This window comes from Bos javanicus, chromosome 9, assembly GCF_032452875.1.
Source record: "Bos javanicus breed banteng chromosome 9, ARS-OSU_banteng_1.0, whole genome shotgun sequence".
Lineage (NCBI taxonomy): Eukaryota > Metazoa > Chordata > Mammalia > Artiodactyla > Bovidae > Bos > Bos javanicus.
The window spans coordinates 65,514,717-65,538,798 of record NC_083876.1 but is presented as its reverse complement, the minus strand read 5'-3'; the positions used below and the strand labels follow the sequence as shown (position 1 = coordinate 65,538,798).

The 24,082-nt window shown below is 39.7% G+C and overlaps 2 protein-coding genes and 1 long non-coding RNA gene across 5 annotated transcripts in view; 2 read left to right on the top strand and 1 right to left on the bottom strand.

Annotated features, from left to right (window-relative positions):
* Window positions 1–6,537, bottom strand: part of LOC133254005 (uncharacterized) — a 104,833-nt gene extending 98,296 nt beyond the window's left edge. Inside the window, exons 1-2 of the long non-coding RNA XR_009738529.1 lie at window positions 4,342–6,537; window positions 3,464–3,556 (exon numbers count right to left, since the gene is read on the bottom strand). This is a non-coding gene — a long non-coding RNA (uncharacterized LOC133254005). The remainder of the gene's footprint in view (window positions 1–3,463; window positions 3,557–4,341) is intronic.
* A 7,882-nt stretch (window positions 6,538–14,419) lies between these two features.
* RIPPLY2 (ripply transcriptional repressor 2) lies at window positions 14,420–18,968 on the top strand. Of its 2 annotated transcripts, none has more exons than XM_061427927.1 (3): window positions 14,420–15,042; window positions 15,370–15,434; window positions 15,809–18,968. In XM_061427927.1, exons 1-3 carry the CDS (start codon window positions 14,677–14,679, stop codon window positions 15,951–15,953), a joined length of 576 nt encoding a protein of 191 aa, XP_061283911.1. In that variant the 5' UTR covers window positions 14,420–14,676; the 3' UTR covers window positions 15,954–18,968. The 2 variants fall into 2 exon arrangements, with proteins under 2 accessions (XP_061283911.1, XP_061283910.1); XM_061427926.1 differs by having other exon boundaries at window positions 14,460–15,042; window positions 18,691–18,968.
* A 2,636-nt stretch (window positions 18,969–21,604) lies between these two features.
* The window catches only part of LOC133254002 (cytochrome b5 reductase 4), a 114,758-nt gene continuing 112,280 nt past the window's right edge, over window positions 21,605–24,082 (top strand). For both annotated transcript variants that reach the window (XM_061427925.1, XM_061427924.1), the window contains exon 1: window positions 21,605–21,834. In XM_061427925.1, the coding sequence (XP_061283909.1) occupies window positions 21,760–21,834 (75 nt within the window). In that variant the 5' untranslated portion in view covers window positions 21,605–21,759. The remainder of the gene's footprint in view (window positions 21,835–24,082) is intronic.

Here is a 24,082-nt window from a genome sequence, read left to right as displayed (position 1 = left end):
TATAGAGGCCCTTGCAACCTTTCTATAAGTTCAAGATTATACATATTAAAAATTATAAAAGATATACTCTAGCTAAAAGATTCCCTTCAAGATATAATCATTTCAGGTGTCATTTGATGATTAAGGGTAATCCCAGTAGACCAATTTATCCTGTCTCACTTGTCCAAACTTAGAGAAATTTGCTTTCTAATCATACCTAGTGCTATGATCGAAGGCATGATAGCTCCAGACTCCCAGAGCCTGCTGAATCTATAAGTATGAAGTAGTGTGCATGCGTACTAAGTCACTTCAGTCATATCTGACTCTGTGCAACCCCATGGGCTGTAGCCCACCAGGCTCCTCTTGTCCACAGGATTCTCCAGGCAAGAACATTGGAGTGGGTTGTCATGCCCTTCCTGAGCGGATCTTTCCAACTCAGAGATCGAACCCTCATCTCTTACATCTCGTGCATTGACAAGCGGATTCTTTACCACCAGCATCACCTGGGAAGCCTCAAGTATGAAGTAGGGAATCAACTAATTTATGGATTATTCTGATAAAATTTCTTGCAGGTAGTTTTACATAATAACTGCTACAGAACAGTGTGGCAGAGGATGCTAGTTGCCATCTCAATATTCATTATTCCTTGGTAAAAATATCCCTGATTTTTAGGAAAGGAAAGGGCTGCTCCCAATAAAGACTTTATTTCCCAATTCTCCTTACAGCTAGGTGTGGCTATTTGGCTAAATTCTGACCAAAGAAAATAAAAATGAAAGTTATATGGCAACTTCCAAAAACACCTTCTTAATATAATCAATCATAAGTCCTTTTACCCTTCTTCTTTGTCTCTTCTCCCAGAATACCCAGTGTGTACATGTGAGGCCTGGATCTCTAGCAGCTATCTAGGGCAACAAAGGCAGAGTCCATATCCTTGGGGTGGTAGAACAGAGAGAAGGAAACTCTGTGGGTCCCCGATTAAAAGTAGCTGTTATTCCAACCTTAGAATGTCTACTCATTAAACTATTTTTACTTTACAGGAGAAAAAGAAACTTTAATTTTGTTTGTCATTGCTAATTTGAGATTCTATTATGTATCATTAAAAAAAATGGTACTTTTTAAAAAATATAAGGGGCTAAAGTCTGACTTAGACTCATAGTTTCTATAAAGTTTTCAGGTGATAAATCACTCCATGAGGGTGGATCCCATTGATATACCTTCTTAGAGTCTAGCAGAGTCTTCACATAGTTTTAGTAGATGAATATTTTTAGAATGAATGAAAACTATTTTGATAAAAACAACTCCAAAATGCTGCCTACATAATTAGAAATTCACTTCAATTTGGCATTGCTTTTTGATCATTATGATTTGCTTCAAAGATCACGTTAAATACATTTCTTTCCCTATAAACCTTTGGTCAAAAGCAAAATAACCCTTATCTAGACTTCTAGCTTGTTAAGATTATAGGAAGAATTTTATGATTATAGTGTTTGCTTCTATGGCATTCTTTATTAACAGATCAAAAGGTAAAATGAATCAGGCAGCACAGACTATGTCATATCAGGAACAAACAACTCCAAAATCTCACTAGTTAAAAACCGCAAAGTTTGCTTCTGGTGGGTGGGAGTTCCTCCATATCTTCCTTATTCAGACTGCCGCAATCTCCTCCATCCAGACAAGGAGGAAAGGTACATGACAACTGCCCATTGGTTCGTAAGGCTTCCATTCAGAAATGAGACATATCACTTCCACCATGTATCACAAAGCCATACCTGACTTCAAGTGACAGGCAGGAAGAGCACCCTGCTGCCGGGGTCCTGCCCCGGCTGATCCAGGGTATTCGAAGCGGGGACGGCGTCGGCGACCTATTTATTTAAATATTTTATCAAAGATATAAAGAGTAATAGGATGAGGATAGCTCAGTAGGAAAATTCAGTGGAGAAAAGAGGCTGAGTAGCTTGGTTTACGCGGGGGACCAATAAAACTTCAAGACAAGAAGCTTGCACCACTTACGTAGGCCGCAGGCGTCCTTCCGTTCTCCCGAAGGAGAGGAGACACTGAGGCCTCCCCGGTCGGATCTTAGAAGCCCAGGCATAATTAGTAAGCATGGTGGGTTCCGCGCTCCAGATGGAGACTCAGCCAGAGGGAGAGAGAGACATGGGGAGACCAGTATTTCGAGAAACTGATCCCAATTCTTTATTTTCCATGGTCTACTTTTATACACTGAGATGTTATGCAAAAGCCACGCGGGGTCAGCAGTCCTGACTTTTATCAAAGTCAGGTGCTTCATACAAATGTATACAGAGGTCTTAGGGGTGTTACATCATCTTCTGGCCAGGGGGGCCTGCTGACAATTTACGACCCTCTCCTTGTGACAGCGGTCAGTCAACCAGGACACTTATTTCTCCAGGGCTGATTATTCTCAAAACAGACGCCACCCAAATAAAGTTACATTCCTACAGGGTGAGGGTGTAGTGGGTTTTAGTTAAGGAAAGAATTTACTTAGCCTAAGGTCTAACGTGATTAATATCAAAGGTTAATTCTATATATTCATTAATGTGTGTAAGGGCAGGGGATATGGAGACTTAGCAACAAACATTGGCTCAACAAATGAAAAACCCTTCACCAACGCAATTTCTAATTAGCCCACTATACTTATAGTTTTCTAACTTTTCTAAGGAACCTGTTTTTAGAAGGTTTAAAGCATCTTGTGCCTCTCACGGTTGGGAGGCTGTGAGCGATCACATGTGGCCAGACGAGCCTGTCAGGCAGGCTAGAGAACCTTCAGAGGAGTTTGTAGGTTAAAACACTCTTGTCACACCCAAGAGTTTTTATTGACTGGAGCTCTAGGTTAACTCCTTCTCCGAAAGAGGTGGTGGGGGACAGCCCCCTGTAAAGTCAGAGGTGTAGGTAAGAGCACAAAGTAGTAAAGTAAGCAGGCTCTGGTTATGGGGGTAGACGCTCGAGGATTTCCAGGGGGACTCCTGAGGCTCGATCCCGCCTTTGCGTATGTCGAGCCTCCTTCCTCATGACCTTTGCCATGGGCGGAGTACCTCACTCTGGCCCCCAACACCCTGCCATGTACCTAAGATGAGCCTCCCAGAATTCCTGGAGAAACCTAGTGACTACCAGATAAAGCATTTCACAACTGATTCTGAGCTCATGGCTTCTCCTCTTAGTCTCCTGAATTTTTTTTCAATAATTTTTAAAGATAACTCAAATTTGGTTGTTTAACAGATGAGTCATTTATCATGATCATAGAGAGTGAAATTTTCCTTAAGGCAGAGAACTGGCTCTAATTCTTCTAATTTTTGCAAGTATTTGCTTGTGACTACCTGATGATGGAAAATGAAACAATATGGACCCTTAAAGTTTTGGTGTCGTCTGACCATGTTAGATTAGTGGATTATGAAGTATGTAGGACTTCTGTGGAATCTCTAGAATGCATGTAAGGGTTAAAAAAAAATGCTTTCTTTTCCAAACATACTTGTTTGAGACCAGATTTCCTTCATGTACTTCGACCAGGATGACATACTGCAACAGATTGAATGCAGAGCAGACAAGAGAATCCAATCATTTTCTATAAAGTTAAATATTAAAGAGATTTGCAAAAGAAATTAGTTTAGAAAAAAGTTATTTTTATAAAATACATATTTTATATTACTATGCAACAGGATATTGTTATTCTAAAGGAATAAATATACATAGCTTGAAATGTTCTCACTTTTAATTTTTAATACAGTAACTATTGACAGATATAACCCACATTAAGTAAAGGTCCTTGGGGCTCTTAACTTTTTATTTTGAAATCAGTTCAGTTCAGTCACTTAGTCATGTCTGACTCTTTGCGAAACCATGGACTGCAGCACGCCAGGCTTTCCTGTCTATCACCCACTCCCAGAGTGTACTCAAACTCATGTCCATCACGTCGGTGATGCCATCCAACCATCTCATCCTCTGCCTTCCCCTTCTTCTCCTGCCTTCGATCTTTCCCAGCATCAGGGTCTTTCCCAATGAGTTGGTTCTTCGCATCAGGTGGCCAAAGTATTGGAGTTTCAGCTTCAACATCAGTCCCTCCAATGAATATTCAGGAATGATTTCCTTTAGGATTGACTGATTGGATCTCCTTGCAGTCCAAGGGACTCTCAAGAGTCTTCTCCAACACCACAGTTCAAATAATTATTCTCAATAATTTTTAGGAGTTTAAAGGGGTCCTGAGACTAAAAGTATTAAGAACCACCTTAGATAATATCTTGCTTGGTAAATTTCAATTTAGTCTTTCAAAAGAGAGAACTACTAAAAAACATTTTCTCTACCACAAAGATTTTAAGAATCAGTGAGATAACGATAACAATTTGAATATACCTATATGAGGAGCAGGCTTCCCCAGTGTCTCATTAGTGAAGCATCCACCTGCAATGCAGGAGCCACAGGAGATGTGGGTTCAATTCCTGGGCCATGAAGATCCCCTGGAGAAGGAAATGGCAACAGTATTCTTGCCTGGGAAAATTCCAGGGACAGAGGAGCCTGGTGGGCTACAGTCTTTGGGGTCACAAAGAGTCGGATACGACTCAGTACACACACATACAAGGAGCATTGCCTGGTGAATACTCATCCCATTGCTGAGTATTTTAACCTTATCTATGTGAAATACTAAGTCAATTATATATTTAGATTATAAAAAAATATATTCAGTTAACCTACTAAACACTACCTGAGAATAGAACTAGTCACTGAATGAAGATCACTCTGCTGCAAATAACTAAAACTCATCTAAAAGAGTCTAAAATTGAAATAAGAAAATTACTATTTTCATATAAGGAATCCAGATGTTGAGTATTTCCACTGAAGATTATTTGATAACCTCAACTGCATTAAAATGTTCCCAGGATCCTTATATCCTTCTAACCTGTTAGTTTCTGGATCCTGGCTCATATCCATTCTTACCAGCCGCAAATACTGACATCAAAAGTAAATATAAGATCAAGAGATAGAACATAGAGGAGTGGTATATTTTTTCCCATGTGTTTCTTTTAGACAGCAAGAAAGATTTTTCCTAAAATCACTCTGCCACCGTTAACACTGACTTGTTTTCAAACATCATGTGTCAGAAGTGGATCACCAATCCCTGGCCAGTGGAGAAGCTCAAATTAGTCCTGGGATAGTGGAATTGGAGGTTACCATGATTGGCTGAAACCAACACAATTCCCTCTTTGTGGTTGAAGAAGGACATAGCTTCTCCAAAAACATCTGACTGCTTGATATTGGCACAAAATGGGGTTCTTTCAGTAAAAATGAGAGTGGGAATGGGGAATAGCTATGGACTAGGGAACCAGTAGGTTCCTGCATAATCATGACAACTGAAATGTCTCATTGTGGTCCCCAGGACTGTTATGGAATAATATTGGATTTGCCAAAAAGTCCATTTGGATTTTCTGTACCACCCCACAAATGAACTTTTTGACGAACACAAAAGATAAAATTCAGAGACATTTTAGGACTTCCTGGGTGGCCCAGTGGTTAAGAATCTGCACTTCCACTTCAGGGGGCAAGGGTTTGATTCTTAGTTGGGGAACTAATATCCTAGATGACACATGGCTCAGCCAAAAAAAAAAAAATTACAGAGATGTTTTATAAATATCATATTTGTCTGTTTTCCTTCTTTTAATTAGTCAGTTGTCATAGAGTGCCTAATGAATGCTTAGATGCATTAAAGATACACAAAGTCTCATTTAACTTTTTACTGATATCTCATTCTTAGCTTGTAATATATAATCTATTCAATAATAACAAAAAGTTAATTCTACTCAATCTGCTACTACTACATTTTTGTTTCCTTAAATTATTCTGCACATGTCACTGCTGATACATTATAGCATCATACCTTTTACACTTAATGCTTTCAGTTAAAATTTGACTCCCCATTAAACTGGAAACATTTATGTATTTGAAGAATATAAATTTCATTCTATAATCCAAGTAATTCTCTAAGTAATTAATAAAAGTCAGAAACAAATACAGAAAAATACTATCCAATATGTTCTTCCTTTTCTAGAACAACCCACACAACAGCTGTCTGGTCTCTCACTAACAGTATGAGCCACAAGAGCAGCTACATATTTTCTGCTATGATCCTGTATGGTCTGGTTACAGCAGGAATGATTTATAGATCATTCAGGAAATAATACTCTACCATTTTTCCTTCAAGGCTCAGCTTATATGTCATCTCTTCAGAGGCCTTTCCTGATCACCCTGTTTAAAAGAGGCTTCCTCAGATTACTTTATATTAAATTACTCTTCTAATTCCATCTATAGCAGTCTTGCAAATCTGTAATTTCTTGTGCATGCATTTGTTATTTTCTGTTTCCCAAACTAGAATATAAGCCCTATAAGAGCTGGAAAACATGTTGGTCTTATTCTACACTGTACTAAAAGTTTAATACAGTGTCTGACACATAGTGGCTGATCAACAGATATTTAATTGAGAAAGTTTTCTTGGGAAAGAAAACTATTTTATGTTATATTCTGAAAGCAAAATTTAAACTTGAATCTTGGTGCTTATCATCTTTTGGTCATTGACATGTAATAATATAGGACATTGTAACTATATAATTAATGGATATTTCACATAAGGTGTCAGATGTGGTAAAACACTGTAAACACAGATAAATCAATCTTTTTATGCCAAACGGATACTTTTTTTTACATATTGTGTTTTCATTTCAGATAATTTATTAAGTATGAGAAATTAACCTAATAATTTAATCTGGGGTTAACACAGTTTAGAAATGTCAAGAAACGAGTCTGGCCAGAACTTACAATACTTTTGTATCTTTAATATACTTTGAATGGGAACTATCTCTCGTGAACTCTCATGGTGATTATAATAATATACATCCAACTGTAATTATAAAACAAAGCATGGAATATTTGAGGCCATTAAACATTTTTTAAAGTTTTTTTTAATGTGGATCATTTTAAAAGTCTTAATTAAATCTGTTAAAATATTGCTTCTGTTTTAGGTTTTGGTTTTTTGGCAAGTGAGATCTTAGCTCCCCAACCAAGGATCAACCCTACAGCCCCTGCATGGAAGCTGAAGTCTTAACCATTGGATGGCCAGGGAGGTCCCTAGGCCATTAAATATTATACTTTATTGTTACTAACGAAGTATGCAAGTTACTGAAAGGGTGACTTGGAGTCTGTCTGTTTTCAATGGAGATATTCCCATGTACGGGTGTGATTAGCACAGAGTTGCTAAATCTCTCTCTGAGCCATCTGTGAGCACCTTCTTGGTTAAAAACAACACGGACTCGCTCTGCTCAGTTTTTAGTTTTTTGCCACAACTGTTATCTTTATCTTAAACCTGGGAAGTTTCTCAAATGCCTCAAGTTTGGAAATGCCACCTTTCACAAAGAATCTGATCTTCAGATTGAAAAAAAGACCTCTATTAAGTCAACTACCTCAAACAAAATTTTATTGACATAAAATGTTGATCATAGAAGTGCCAATTCAACTGTAAAGGAAAAAAGAGAATTTTAGCTTACTATTGAGTTTAGAATACTTTCATGTGTTTGACTTTCTAATAATGCAAAATAAAATTCCTAGCTACTTGAGCACACTGGCTTGGTCTTTGGATCTATCTCAAGTTAGGGTGACTCATTATAAAAGCTCCTTTTATAATGGCCTCTGTGTGAGGTCTTAGTTCTGGCAAATCAGCAGTAGTAGAGACCTTGCTGACAAAGACCTCGCAGATAGCCTGTCATTGCACTTGATGCTTTGGAGGCCTATGTCCTTACTACAGACCCAGCACAATCTCCTCTAAATAACTTGATCTGATTGCTATGGATGATCCATTCAGGTGGAACCTCAGGGAGATCACTGCAATAAAAATACCTAGAACTGTCCAGAGACCGTATAAATAAAATGTCTGCTTTAAAATACATTCTAAAGTGATCACAGCCATCCTAACAATCACTTTTTCTACCAAAGATGCATGTTTTTAAAAACCAGCCTATCAGAAACATCTAAATAGGCCTGAGGACTTCCCTCGTGGTCCAGTGATCAGGGTTCTGTGCTTCTACTGCAGGGGGCACAGGTTTGATTCCTGGTCAGGGAAGTTCCACCTGCTGTGTGATGCAGCCAAAAAAAAAAAAAAAATAGATTAAGAAAAAGGCTTGATTTTGACTGTACTGTTTAGTTCCTCAAGTCCAAGCTCAGTATGATTAGGAAGCCATTCTTTAATGCACTTCCATCATAAAGTATACTGCTTCATATCCATAATGTATATTGCTTCATATCCATCCAAACAGTAAGGGATAAATCTTTTCTGTGTTACTAAGATTATGAATACAAAATTTAGCTTTAGAAAATATATACTGCTAGTAACAATTTTGGGGCTTCCCCAGTGGCTCAGTGATCAAGAATCCACCTGCAATGCAGGAGATGTGGGTTTGATCTCTGGGTCGGGAAGATCCCCTGGAGAAGGAAATGGCAACCTACTCCAGTATTCTTACCTGTGAAATCCCATGGACAGAAGAGCCTGGCAGACTACAGTCCATGGGATCACAAAAGAGTCAGATATGACTAACTGACTAAACAACAACAACATTAACAGTTTTTTATTGTACATAATTCAGAGTGGGGATGAAACAATTTTCTACAAAGAATAACCTTTTAGATCTTTAAAGCTATTGATACATCATATTTCATTAACCATAAATAAAGTAAGCAAATTGAAAAAATTAACATCTCTTCAAAAAGATCTCTCATACATATTTATATTCAGGTTTTTAAAATTAATTTATTTTTTACTGAAGGATAATTACAGAATTTCTCTGTTTTCTGTCAAACCTCAACGTGAATCCGCCATAGGTATACATATATCCCCTCCCTTTTGAAATTCCCTCTCCTCTCCCTCCTGTTCAGGGTTTTATACTGCCTTTTTCACAGGTTTTATGTGTGAAAACGTAATTACATAATTGAAATAAAATACCAAAATGTTAACAAGTTTGATTCTGTTGGCATTCACACACAAATGAATCCTTTTCTCAGAAAGGAGCATTTTGTATGTACAATCTTTTACAAAAGAGTCTAGCTAAGCAGAGAGATATTATAATTTTAAAAAGTAATATTCATAAAATCATGGGTAAGAGGGGATGTATAAACACTGCTATATTTAAAATGGATAATCATCAAGGACTATAATAGAGGGAACTCTGCTCAATGTTATATGGCAGCCTGGATGGGTGGGGAATTCAGGTGTGAATGGATACGTGTATACGTATGGCTGAGTTCCTTTGCTGTCCACCTGAAACTATCATACTGTTAATAATCTATACTCCAATATAAAATAAGAAGTTAAAAAATAAATTTAAAAAAGAGAGGATATATAAGAACTGAGACTGGCCCTGCTTTTGAACAAGCAAACAGGTCTCACTCAGGAGGCATGTGGTGGCAGCAGCAGCTGTGAGTCCCTATCTTCCCTGCATTCCTGCACATGGCAGCTTCTCACCTCAGTCTCTAAGTGGAGAGTAAGTCATGCCCAAGTTGAGGTCATCCTGTCCATCAAAAAGAGCAGGGAAACATCAGGTCACATTCAAAATGGGAAATTAGCTCAAGGTCTAATTTTTATTTTTTTTTTGGTTATTATTTTCTGGATTAGACAGAAGCTCTTGTCCATTTTTCTAATGTGGTCTCAATTTTTTCCATACTTCTTACTCAGTGACTCTCACCTAGTATCCTTTCTCCAGGACATGCCCGCTTTCTTTCATCCTGTAGTCATTCATAAATCCAAAGATTTTTTTTAAAAAGCATATTGAGTCCACATGTACCATGTATAAGGTGAATTTATAATATCTATTTAAGGTAAAATATAAAAGCTTGTAGCTTAGATGTCTGTTAGAATATAAGCTCCTTGAAGGCAGGGAATTTTGTCTGTTTTGTCCACTGACATCTCCTGAGTTGCTAGAAGTGTCTGGCACACAGAGGGTGTTCAATAAATATTTGTTGAAGGAATTAAGGTTTTTATATTTTTCATTCTAACTTTAATTCTCACTGATGTTTTATGGAAAGCATATTGATATGTTATATAAAGCACATATTTTAGAATGGATAATTTCCTAGAAACATACAACCTACCAAGATTGAATCATGAAAAAATAGAAAATCTGAGCAGAACCACTATTAAAAAAGAAGATGAATCAGTAGTCAAAAAACCTCTCAATGAGCAACTGTAAAAATGAAGGAAATCCCATCATTTGCAACAGCATGAATGCACCTTGAGGAAGTTTTTCTAAGTGAAATAAGTCAGATAGAGAAAGATAGTTCAGTTCAGTCGCTCAGTCGTGTCCGACTCTTTGCAACCCCATGAATCGCAGCACGCCAGGCCTCCCTGTCCATCACCAACTCCCGGAGTTCACTCAAACTCACACCCATCGAGTCGGTAATGCCATCCAGCCATCTCATCCTCTGTCGTCCCCTCTTCCTCCTGTCCCCAATCCCTCCCAGCATCAGAGTCTTTTCCAATGAGTCAACTCTTCGCATGAGGTGGCCAAAGTACTGGAGTTTCAGCTTCAGCATCATTCCTTCCAAAGAAATCCCAGGGCTGATCTCCTTCAGAATGGACTGGTTGGATCTCCTTGCAGTCCAAGGGACTCTCAAGAGTCTTCTCCAATACCACAGTTCAAAAGCATCAATTCTTCGGCACTCAGCTTTCTTCACAGTCCAACTCTCACATCCATACATGACCACTGGAAAAACCATAGCCTTGACTAGACGGACCTTTGTTGGCAAAGTAATGTCTCTGCTTTTGAATATGCCATCTAGGTTGGTCATAACATTTCTTTTTTTTTTTTTTTAATAACATTTCTTCCAAGGAGTAAGCGTCTTTTAATTTCATTGTTGCAGTGACCATCTGCAGTGATTTTGGAGCCCCCAAAAATCAAGTCTGACAGTTTCCACTGTCTCCCCATCTATTTTCCGTGAAATGATGGGACCAGATGCCATGATCTTCGTTTTCTGAATGTTGAGCTTTAAGCCAACTTTTTCACTCTCCTCTTTGACTTTTATCAAGAGGCTTTTCAGTTCCTCTTCACTTTCTGCCATAAGTACTGTATAATCTCACTGTATAATAATGTCTGTATTAATAGGTGGCATAAATGGAATAAATGTATAAATGGAAAGTTTATGATCCTGTAGCTCTAATAATCCATATTTCTATTTCTCAGTTTACCTAAGTTTTATCAAGTATAAATCTTGCCCTATATTCTTTTTTAAATATTTATTTATCATTGATTCTTCCTTTTTTCCTTCTAGGAATTTATTCCTATTTTCTTCGCCGTTTTAAGACAACTGAAGTCCTCTAGGATTTATTTCTCATCATCACAATATACCAACCCTTCCCCACACCATTTCTAGTCCCCTTGATTAAATTTGCTTTCTTGATTTGTTCCCAGGCCTGGATTACTGTTATCACTGAAACATACTCTCCAATCATATGAAAATCCTCCCGAGGGCTATTGATCTCCTTGTTTCCTTCCCCCTAAAGGACCATGAGCTATCAATCAGGTCCAGTGCTTTCTCTTTGTAGATGCTTCTCCTTCCCTGCTTCCTCTCTTCATCTTACCATCATTCTCCTGTCTCTTACACACCAAAACCAAAATCCCTCCACTGATTCAGCCTTTCCCTTCTCTCTTTTTATCCCCTGTAAAATGGTAACATCATCTCACAGTTTTTATTTCTTCATGTCTCAACTTACTGTAAAAAGAATTTTCCACCTCCATACACTTAATACGTTGTTTTAAAGTCACTTATAAACCCCTTGGTATCACTTAATACCTCAGATCTTTCCTTTTTTGTTGGAATGCTTTCCTCCTGTGTTTCCATTACACCTTGTTCTAGTAATGTACCTTCTGCCACCTTCACCATTCTTGTACAGCAAGTGTTTGTTCTTTTTCATTTTGTTTCATTTATTTTTTGCATATCTTCTCATTTTGCTTTTCAGAGCTCTGTCTTTGGTCCTGGTCTCAAACTTACAAAATTTCCATGGGAAAACTAATCAATTCCTATCATTTTAATTTCTACTTCTTTTTCTTTTTTAAAATGATTCCTACATTTATATCTTTAAACTCTCCACTAAACTCCAGGTATCATATTTCTGGTTGTCCTCTAGATATCTGCTCAATGTATGTGTTCCTAAGCCTTCTAAAATCTATTAATTTTATTCCCTTCCCCCTGTTATGCCAAGTGGCAATTTTCCAGAGGAAATAGGCTCCAAACTTTTTATCCTTAAGTGAAGATGATGTGTCAATCTCTCATCAAATATATATATATATATATATATATATATATATATATGACTTGAGTAAGAAATAAACCTCTAATATTTTTTGGAGTTTGTTGTTATTGCTGTCTGGATCAGCTGGGCCTAACTGATTCAAAATCCAAAACCAAATTCATTGCTGTTTCCCTGAGCACTATTAACAGAATGAAGGAACATGCTCTTCTCACCTGCTCTTATTCCTCTATTCCATTTTCTTTGTGTTTTCTGAGCCATCAATATCTACCCACTCAAGCAGGCTAGGCACCTGGAAGCATATCTAGATTTCACGTTCATGTCCACCCACATTCCTGATTCAGGTAGTTCTATAGATTCAGTTTCCAAGTATCCCTCAAATATTTTCTTTTATTTCCATCCTTAGTATACATCTTCTCATTATCTGTTGCCTGAACTATTTCAGTGAGTTTGTAAATGATTTCCTTGTCTCTAGGATCAGGCTTCCCTAAGTCCATATGGCTATCAGAGTAACTTTTATAAAACAAACTTTGTTTATTCCACTCTCCTGTTAAAATCTCTCACCAGTGCTTACAGAATAACACTGAAATGCTTTGTCATGGTATATTAGACTCTTAATACTCCAGGCCTTTTCACTCTCCTCAACCGCATCTCTGCTCCAGCAACACCTAACCCCGTGAAGCACTGGTCCTTCCACTCTTGCATCACACACACACACACACACACAGTCCATTAGTCCTCAACTGATCCTTCTTGAAATCCCAATTTTGGTTTCTTTTACTTTAAGAAGGTTTTCTAGTTTTGACGCACATCAATTCTCTCCTGATATTACTTCTTGGCTTAAAATGTGCTTTTGCTATTGAATGTGGCAATTTTTAAAAACCTTTGCTCATACAGCCACTGTGATAGCCATAGATGGCCATGGCTGTAATCCTCTTGAGAATAGGGGGTTATCTTACTGCAATAATATATGGAAAACACAGAACTTAGCACATTACAGACACCCTAAAAGATGTTTACAAAATGGAAATGATAAGCCTTTTCCTCAGATAGTTTAGCATCTGCTAAGGGTTACATTTTTTATATAACTTAAAATTTATAGAGAGCTTACTGTGTGTCAGGCACTGTAGCAACTATTCTGTAAGTTTTATTTTATTTAGCCTAACAGTAAATCTAGGGCACTGAAACATGCATTAGATACCTATCCTTACTGATTTCATTATCTGAAGCAAACCCTATTTCACCTTTCTGACAGGTAGGTCATTATAGGTTCTTGGGTATTAATTGGATGGATTTCTTTCCTACACAGTAATTGAATGAATAGCAGAAACATTACAGTTTACATTTGGGGTTTTTCTCTACAACTTTCAAGAGGAAGTTCAGCTATTTTGAACAAAAATTATGACAAGTTTCATGGACCTCTATGATAAGTAAGAAGTAACTTAAATAAGAGACACAGGCACAGAGGGGTTGATTAACTGGTTCTACATTATAACTTTTAAGACTTCATTATTATTCTACACACAACCATCAACCACAAAAGAATTTGCTAATTATCATTGAGTGGCACAATTCCAAGAGTGACAGAATTGTATAGATGACACTCAAGACTTATTTTGGAGGACACTGATAAGATGTTGGAAGAGCTCTAGGCCCAAATCCTATGACTCCACTCTCTGGTCCTCTAGGTCGGAACATGCCTTTTATAATTCAGTTCTTGCAACTCTTTCATCTTCAAATAATAATAGGCAGATGTAGGAACCTAGGACTTCCTAGGTTCAAACAAACAAGGGACTTCCCTGGTAATCCAATGGCTGCAAAGCCAGGCTCCGGATACAAGCGGACCCGGTTCCATCCCTGGTCTGGAGACTAGATCCCACACGCTGAAACTACCACTTGATGCAGCCAAACAAATCGTTTTAAAATATATTTTTTAAAAAAGAAACAAGGAACTAAAAAAACAAAAAACCAACCAATATTCCTTTCCTAAGGAGTCCAGAGCCAGTGGCATTTGCCGAAGGCCAAAAGCCATGGGACGTGGAGCAATGACCTGCCACTTGGCCTTTTTTGCAGAAATACACAAAACGTGTAGAATCGCTTAGGTTTAACCCCTCCTAGCCTCATCACTTGGAAATTGGATGCTCTGAGGAATGTTGTATCCCACCCCACCCCCGCAGCCAAGGGTGAAAGAGTGATTAACAATCGCTTGGCAAAACAGCTTCCCAGGCCATTTGGGAGTTGCACGCGTTCGTCCCCGGGGTTCGGGCCGCTGCGCCTTCACGCGCAGCCTTTTTGTTTACTCCGCCAGCAGGGGAGACAGGGAGCGAGCGTGTAAAGATGCTCCGGGACCCGGGGGCTATATAAAGCTTTGCGTTCGGGCCAGGTGGGTGCCAGGGGCCAGCCTGTCCATGGAGATCGCGAAACGTACGGAGAGCAGAAGCGGCCAGTGCGTGCACCTCTGTCGCCCGCCGCCAGCTCCAGATCTTCTGATGCAGCACAGGGGCGCGGACTCCGGGTACAACGCCTTGGCCCCGCCTCGCGCTTACCCCGCTCCATCCCTCCCGCCTGCCCCTTCCCGGCTCCTCCCCTCGGATCTTCCAGCCCCACACCCACCCTGCCCTGGCTCAGCTGCGGTCAGGTCTCCTGGGTCTAGGTTCGCATCTTCTCTGCGCGTCTTGTGCTCCCCACCTCGCAGATCCGCAGTCTTCTGGAGACCGTGGATTGACGACGGAGGAGAGAAGGAGCAGGAGGCGCCGCACAACGCCGTGGAGGCGGTGAGTGAACCGCGCGTGGCGGGCCGCGCCTCCCAGGGGCTCCGTTGATCGACCCGCGCAGGGTACGCGGGACCCCGGGGAGACGCGCGCCTGGCCTGCCCCTGGCGTATTATCGCACCAGCAGGTGGCCCTACCGGTGGCCTTGTCTGTGCTGTGCGGTGAGTGCGTCCGCCGCTCCCGGGACGCGAGGATCGAGCCGGGAGGGAGGCTTCTGAGCCCCCGGGGTCACATTCCCTGCCGACGGGAGGAACGCTTGGTCGCCCGGGTTTGCAGTTTTTTAGAAAGGGGTGAGTGATAACTGCGATCCGTTTCCTTACACCCCCTCAGATGCCAGATGGCCCCGGAATAACGGACGCCTCAGGAAAGCTTTCCCAATACAGACACCCAGTCAGGTGAGTGACAGGCCTCATCGAAGGGCTCCAGCAGCTCCAGGGAAGGGTCTCGCACAGCCCTGCTCAGCAGCTGATACCGAAGTTTTTCTCTCTTGGAAAAATCTACCGTCAAGATTTATCTTCCTAGTCTCAGAGGTCCTTTGCTCAGGGAGTTGAAAAATGTAGTTCACGCTCTCATCCTAAAGAACGGTTAATCAGTGCCCACTCAGTAAGCGCTTTACAATATCTATTATGAAGAGGGAACGCGGTAGCATTAGTAAAAGTAGAGTGATGACGTCTTGTGCCTGCGAAACAATTTCTTTTTAATGCCAAAAGGTTTGAGTGAAACTGGCTTCACACCAGGCTGAGTGGAAATATTCTTTTTTGCAAATCAGAATCAAGAATGGTGTTCGCAATTGCGGTTTACAGCAAACCGAACAAATCAACAAATGGAACTTGAGACGGAAGAGAAAATGGAAACGTAATGAAAATCCCAAAGATTACAGGACCGTAAAAGCGATCGAAAGTTATTTGACCTAACAATTAAGAGCTAGTTTGCTGTTCCTAGCCACAGGAAGTCAGTCTTCCTGCAAGATGATTAGTAGCTTTTAATCAGGTGAAAGCTTAAGTCTTCATTGCCTGCTTTAGAGAGCTGTTAAATGAAGAGCTGTATAAAGTTTGTAGAATGTGCATGTGTTTATAATAGCACGTAGTAGTCAATAAGTGTTAGTCTCTCAGTTGTGTCCTACTGTTTGCAATCCCATAGACTGTAGCCTGCCAGACTCCTCTGTCTATGGAATTCTCCAGGCAAGAATACTGGAGTGGGTAGCCATTCTCTTTTCCAGGGGATCTTCCTGACCCAGGAATCCAACCGGGTGTCCTGCATTGCAGGTAGATTCTTTACCATGTGAGCCACCGGGGGAAGACCATAGTAGTCAATTAGTGTTGATTAATTTCCTACCCTTTGCTAGCACTAGTGAAGAACATGGGAAGAGATAATCATAGCCCTTTGGAAGTGTTATAATGGTTTACTTTGGTCAATTTTATGACTAACTCTACCAGGAGGGGGGAGGTGGGAAAGTGTCAGGGACCTGTGTATCGTAGATGTGATTACCTGGCTGAGTCTTGAGGTTAACCCAGTGGAGAACTTGTGGGGTGGGGCAGAAGACATTGAGAGGAAAAAGAATAGCACAGTTCCTTCTGGGAGCATCAAGGAACTGGCATTTGAGTGTGTGGAGCTGTGGTTACTCCAGCAGGGAAGCCAGAGCAGATCTTGTACACCTTGGTACAAGACTTTTGTCCTGCTCCTGTGTATGGCATTGGGAACTTATGGACTTTATTCTGTAGGTGGTATTGGGGGTTACTCAAAGGATTTTAATTAAAATAATGTGATCAGATTTATGCTTCAGAAAAATCAGTAAGGAAATTGTATACAGCCTTAGTTAGAACATCAAAAGTGAAACTGGAAGTTATTGCAATTAAGGCATTGATGGAACTGGGTGAATTTGGGGAATGCTTAGTTGACAGAGTAGATTAGGCTTAGGCTTATGATGTATTGGATATGGTAGGTAAATAGAAGTAAAAAGACAGAATGGTTCCCAGGTTGGTGGCTGATGACCAGGTGAATGTTATACTAATGAAATGGAAATTAAGGCTTAAAAGATAACTTGGGAACAAGATAGCATGTCAGAGTTCCCATTTGTCATATTTCATGTGCTTATGGGGCCTCCAAATAGATCTGTCCAGTAAAGAGCTGCATATACAGGTCAGTGGTCCAGAGTCCAGTTCTTAAGTGGAAATACAGACTTAGGAGGCTTTGGTAAATAAACAGGGGAATCATGGCAGTGAGTCAGGTCATCTGGAGGAGTGAAAAAGGAAAGATGATCATTCTTGATAAGATGCTGGGGGAAGGCCAGCATCTAACCTGTCTACAGAGAAAGAGGTACACAAACCTGACTGGGAAGAATTAAACAGAACAGGGAAGAAGTCAGCAAAGTGTAAAGTCCCTGTAAGAAAAATGGCCAGTGAGAGATTCTGGGGAGACAGAGTGTGAAAATAATTAAACAACATTCTTTGGGTTTGACAGTTTTACACATTAGAAAATCAATTGCATTTTTTAGGAGCAATTTCTTTTCTGAACTAATGTAGCCATTTCTTTGTATTTCTCTTTAAGTTCTATCTTGTATATTATTGTGTGTTTCTGATTCTTTTTACTCAATTATAAACTTCTTGAAGATAGGGATCATGATTTATCTGTCTTTGAATTATGAGTTATGATTGGCATAAGAGATTACTAAAATATTTATAGGATGACTGATATTGCTTATTTAGGCACCCAATTTATAAACTTAACTGTTTGGCTAGAAACATTTATCAACTACATTGCCTATATTTTTGCTTTTTAAAATGAAGCATACTGAATATAATGAAATTTTCTCTTTGTTAGAATCAATCTGATTTGGACACATGAGGCTATTTATTGTACACTAAAATACCAGGCACTCTAGTTGGTGGTGCAACCTTATCCTTTTATTTCCCCTGAATGAAAAATAATAGAAGATCAGATGGTAAGATTAATATTTGTTGTAAATTTGAAATTTTAAGGTAATCACATTTACATGCAAATTATTTGCACAAAATCAGTATTATTTTCAATATCTCAACATACTGTTCCCAAATTTAGTTGGGTGGGGAAAAGGGAGAGAGATGGGATCAAGGTTGGGGTCAGAGATAGCCTTTTGAAAAAGTTGCTTTTTATATGTTTCTAAACTTGATTTGGTTCCATCTACATCTACAAACTAAGTCTGAGTGTCAAACAAGATGCTAGGTAATTTCTGCCTTTGTGTAAGGTGCATAATATTTTGTCATCTTTATAAAGTTTTTATCATCCCAATATTTAATGTCATGGTAGGATTCATTTTTTCCCCAAAGGAATTTGGAAATTGGAAGATAAACTTTCTTCTGTATTTTGTAAGAATAAGTATATCCATAATGCCTGAAGTAAGCTATCTAAATATTGATCTTAAGCTCATGGAGGGTTTAATGTGAATGTGATCCAACGTATAACTTGGATAAAGATTTAAAACAGTGAATCAATTATTGATACTTTATCAAATAGACTCCATGAAGGCTGTAACACCAGCATTTTAAACTCTATTTAAATGCATAAATCAGTTGATAAATATATGGAGCTCTTGAAATTTGAGCATTTCATGAGAACAAAGATTCTGAATGTGGAAAAAAAAATAAAGCATATTATGTTGTCTGCTTCTTTCAGACTATTTTGGCCAAAATCAAAGTGTTATGATTACTTATATCAAGAAGCAGAAGCTCTTCTGAAAAATTTTCCAATTCAAGCCACAATTTCATTTTATGAAGATTCTGATAGTGAAGACGAAACTGAGGAGCTGATCTGTGAAAATTAACCTGATTAGTTTTGATGACATTCAAAGTTTGTAGGTACAAATTAGATTAGTGTACAAATGTATCATAATCCTTTTAAAATTAATTTATTTGTATATAAGTTATTAATAAAATGAAATATTTAGTAATTACTATGGTAGTTGGGCCTTTTTTATCCCTACACTATAATACAATGTTGGAATTTAAAAATAGGTTCTGTTTACAAGTGTTTTGATTGTATTGTAAACATTTGGAGCTTACAAAAGATAATTTAGATTGCTTCCTCAAATTACAAATTTATCTTTGTTTATAATTTTGAAAACATTTATGTATGACTTTTCAAAGAATAACAATATTTAATTTTCAAGACTGAGTTTTGTAATATCTGGTATTTCCTACTGATCCCCATTAGATGTTGTAGTTACAGATGTGTATTATCTTATTAGGTAATGAGGAAAATCACCTTATGTTATCAATCACATGTTACTATTATGTATTAGCCAGCAGATGGTGAAAAAGATTGTAAACATTGTCTATAATTAAGATTGGGAATCAATGTTAGGAATACTAAATTTTAGCAATTTTAATGAATGGTGAGTCAAGTTATTCTCACTTTAATACTCTTCTGCTGCCCTTAAATTCAGTAGTAAAATAGCATGGGTGTTTAGTACTTATGGCACCACACTGAGGGATCCCCAGAGTTAAAACAAAACATCTTACTTAAGTGGAGTCTAAAAAGGGGGAGACAAAATGCCAGAATTTGATAATCATTTTTTCATTTCAGTACACAAGGGAGCTAAGAAATGTGGCAGATAGGAAACATTCTCCAATAATATCACCTTCCATTGCTCTGGTTCCCAGGTCCTATATTCTCATGTAAAAAATTTTCTCCTGGGAAGTGAAATAAGAAATTCTTAGTGATTAGCTTAAAAAATTTTTATAGAAGAATACATCCTTTTTTTTAATGAAAGAGAAAACAGAAGCACTTTGCATGGTAGATAGAGGTAACATAGTAATTATGATCATGAAATTCTTTTAGCTCAAATACAGTCTTTTCAATTACAAGTAGCTGAAATACAAGTGTTTCCATTGCTTAGCTAAGAAATGCCCCCTTACAATCATTGATTTACAGGCACTTTAAGAACAAGGCAATTGAAATAGAACAAGTTCAAACCATGTTTCAGAGTCAGGAAAAATTAGTTATGGAAAGAGGATAGAGAGAGTTACTTAGAACTATATTTCTTCTCTTGAAAACTTTCCTTTCACTGGATTCTACTCTCAGGATGTATGTGTTCCTCAATAGATATGCAAAACCCCACCAGATCACCAACATGGACCTTGAGCATTAGATACTGGTGTTTGCCTGCACAGTATTTGTGCTGCTGTTATTAATGTGTTGGAATAGTATTAAGAGCCACAGTCACATTTATTGAGTGCCTACCATTAGCCAGACATCTCACTTAATCCTTACTAAGTAAAACCTAAACCCATTGTGTAAGTGGAAAATGAGGCATTGAGATATTAAAGTAACCTGCATAAGGTTGTTCATTTATTAACCCCAGGGGTGGCATCCAAACTAAACCTCAGTTCAGTTCAGTTCAGTTCAGTCCCTCAGTCGTGTCGGACTCTTTGCGACCCCATGAATCGCAGCACGCCAGGCCTCCCTGTCCATCACCAGCTCCTGGAGTTTACTCAGACTCATGTCCATCGAGTCAGTGATGCCATCCAGCCATCTCATCCTCTGTCGTCACCTTCTCCTCCTGCCCCCAATCCCTCCCAGCATCAGAGTCTTTTCCAATGAGTCAACTCTTTGCATGAGGTGGCCAAAGTACTGGAGTTTCAGCTTTAGCATCAGTCCTTCCAAAGAACACCCAGGACTGATCTCCTTTAGAATGGACTGGTTGGATCTCCTTGCAGTCCAAGGGACTCTCAAGAGTCTTCTCCAACACCACAGTTCAAAAGCATCAATTCTTCGGTGCTCAGCTTTCTTCACAGTCCAACTCTCACATCCATACATGACCACTGGAAAAACCATAGCCTTGACTAGTCGGACCTTTGTTGGCAAAGTAATGTCTCTGCTTTTTAATATGCTATCTAGGTTGGTCATAACTTTCCTTCCAAGGAGTAAGCGTCTTTTAATTTCATGGCTGCCATGAAACTAAACCTATCTGACTCTTAAACTTGGCTAACTATGCAACACAACATTCGGGGGTAAGCTGCATTAGTCTACATTTCGCTCTATCTTTCAAGAAAGAGAGGAAGTTAGATGAGGAAGACCTTGTCAGTGGGTGAATGGAGCAGAGCGAGACTTTACTAACCTCTTCAACTCGTTCACTAGTCATTAGCGAGAGTTCCTAAAGGTTAAGTGTTCTCTGCACCTCACAGGAGTGCCTGTTTGCATTTGACATCTCAGCTCTTAAAAGTTCTCTTTTCTGTACAGATTGGTGCCTTCCTTAAAAGAGAGTTTCTGGCAAATCAAAATGCCTTAATAGTGTTATTTTATTCCATATTTCAAGCAGCGTGATGGTAGTGCTTTAACAATGGACAGACAGTTGTGTTCTGGGTTCACAGGCATCTCTAGAAATTTATTCTCAGATTCGGTCAGCACCAAGGCTTAGCAACAGTTTCACTCTTTAATCTTTCCACAGAATAGCTGTCACCTCCTTGCAGTGCTGAAATTCAGGGTGCAGGACGAATGAGGCATGCGTAGTTTGCACTGGTTCCAACCCTGCCCGCTCTCCATTCGTCCTGTTGGCTCCGCCTCACGCAGCCTCGACGTGCTGCGTCATGGCGCGCCTCACCCTGGACGACCCCGGAAGTGGGTCGGGGGCTTGGCCTCTGCCCGGCCTCGGAGCCGGAGCGGGAGGTGTTACTCCACAGGCGTTGAGCTGAGCTGTCGAGTCGGGCGGCGGACCCCGGGTAAGGCCCGGGCCAGGGGTCCAGGATGCTGAACGTCCCTTCCCAGTCTTTCCCGGGCCCCAGCTCGCAGCAGCGCGTCGCCTCCGGGGGGCGTAGCAAGGTAAGCGCGCTGCAGTCCTCTCTTCCTGCCGGGATCTCAGGCTCCGGCACAGTCCATTCTCTCCTTACGTACCCTCTCCCACCTCCTGTCCCCATCTCTGGCTTTCATCCCCTCCTACCCTTGCTGGCGATCTCTTTCAGATCCCATGCGTTCTCCAGTCCTGGAACTCTCTTAACCTCCATCTCTTACCAGCTGGTCCCTTTTCTTTCCCATCCCTTTATCCCGTTCTGTCAATTCCCTTCTTCCAACTCTTTTTCCCACTAATCAGATTCAGATATAAGGTAATGACAGGCTCCGTGCTTCCCATATTGTTAGGTACTCTGTATCGGCTTCCTTCCTTCAACATAACCTGATCTCCGTTCTTTTGTTCACTTTCCGAAGAAGTTGTGAGCGATCTGGGTTCCCTAGAAGAGGGGAAAGGCTGGGCAATAGCAGCAGTGACCAGTGTTTATCCCGCCAAGAGTGGGGACTCCAGGAGCTAGGGAAGATTGGAGAAGAGAGAACAAATTTCTATATACAAACCTGCTGTTAGGTTTAGGGATATTTCTCCAAGTCACACTGCCTTTCTCTCTTCCTCTGGTACTTGATTGTTTTATCACTGTCTTTTCTACTGATATCTCTTGCTAATTTTGAAGCTAATATAATGCTCTTTTAAGTTTTTGTTGAACATAGTTACTGTTACTAACAGGTGGGATGCAAATGTGTTTTATATTTGCAGAATTTAATGAAATTGTCTCCCATGTTTATTGCAATATGAATGTTGCTTGCTCCTGTTGTTTGTTAGTTCCTCATTTTATAACCACATCTTCATGTTTTGTTTTCAAGACTTCTGCCTGATCAGGCCATTCCTTTCTTCATTTCTGGACTCTTGAGTCTTTAGCATTAACGTCATTTGGGAACTTCATCAACTTTGTTTTCTCCGCGTGGACCTGGAGCTTGACCCTAGGAATTCTCTCCATGGACCTGGAGCTTGACCCTAGGTCAGAATTATGGGTTCAGAGATCTGTAGCTTTCATTAGCCTTTCAGAAGTCTCAAACCCCAACTATAATAATATAGCTGAAATTGATTAAGTGCTTACTGACAGCCTGAGTGCTTTACATGTATTACCTTGTGTAATCTTTCCAGTGATCCTGTGAAGTGGGTGCTTTTGTTATCGCCATTTCACAGCAAAGGAAACTGAGGTTAAGAAATGCTGCCTTGAAAGAGGCTTATATGGTATGACTCTGATGGTGACTTTTCTTTTATTGTTCCGTATATCGGCCAACCATCCAATCACTTGTCCTCTCCTTGGGGTTTGACCTGTTTCTCTCCTTAAATGCTTAACTAAATAGTAGAAACTTTGCAAAGAAAGAACCTCTAAATTAGAATATGAGAGTTGCTCCCCTTCTCCTTTAAAACTACCAGCCACGTTCTCAGTATCATTTAAAGGAAATGATACTGACCCAAACACTCACAGGTGAGTGTTTGGGTCCAGAAAGTGAATAAAATAAGTTTATTGTGCAATTCAGACTCACACTGATTTTTGTGTTTTTTTTTTTTTTCCCCCGCTTTGTGAACTTGTTGCTGAACTGAACTTGGGTTCACTTGCCTGACATGCAGCAAAGCCAATCCACTGACACTGGGTTGTGGTGGAGGAAAGTACAACTTTTATTTGCAGGGCATCAAGTAGGCAGAGGAGAAGAGGGTGACAGAGGATGAGGTGGTTGGATGGCATCACTGATGGAATGGACGTGAACTTGGGCAAACTCTGGGAGATGGTGAGCAACAGGGAGGCCTGGCATGCTGCAGTCCATGGGGTCTCGAAGAGTTGGACACAACTTGGTGACTGAACAACAACAAGCAGGGAGAACAGGCAGTTAATGACCAAAAGACCCAAACTCCCTGATGGCTTTCAGGCAAAGATTTTTAAATTCCGCATTTGAGATGAGAGTCTCAGGGTGCATGGTTAGCTTGTGGATCTCTTCTGTTTGGTTGCTGGTGAGGTAACATAGTGATATTTTAGAAATCTCAATCCTCTGTCTTGTTCCAGCCAGTCTAGGATCTGTATGTTTGTGGTTAGCAGTTTCTATCCCTTGAGGTTCTGGTTTCTTTAAAACAACTCAAGGACATTAGGTTGTTAACTATATCCATTCAGGAGGGACTAGGAGTCCTGTGGCTATGTTATTTTCTTGCTTGACCAATGTTCCTTGGTTTCTGCATTTTCTCACATCTGTAGTTATTAGCTGTTTGAGACTGCTCTTTGGAATT

Bases quoted from the DNA above. Each gene is read 5' to 3' on its own strand.
- RIPPLY2 (XM_061427926.1), top strand. From the start codon at position 14,677: ATGGAGATCGCGAAACGTACGGAGAGCAGAAGCGGCCAGTGCGTGCAC. The intron at 15,043-15,369 runs GTGAGTGAACCG...ACACCCCCTCAG, and splicing joins CGCACAACGCCGTGGAGGCG to ATGCCAGATGGCCCCGGAAT. The intron at 15,435-18,690 runs GTGAGTGACAGG...TGCTTCTTTCAG, and splicing joins CAATACAGACACCCAGTCAG to ACTATTTTGGCCAAAATCAA.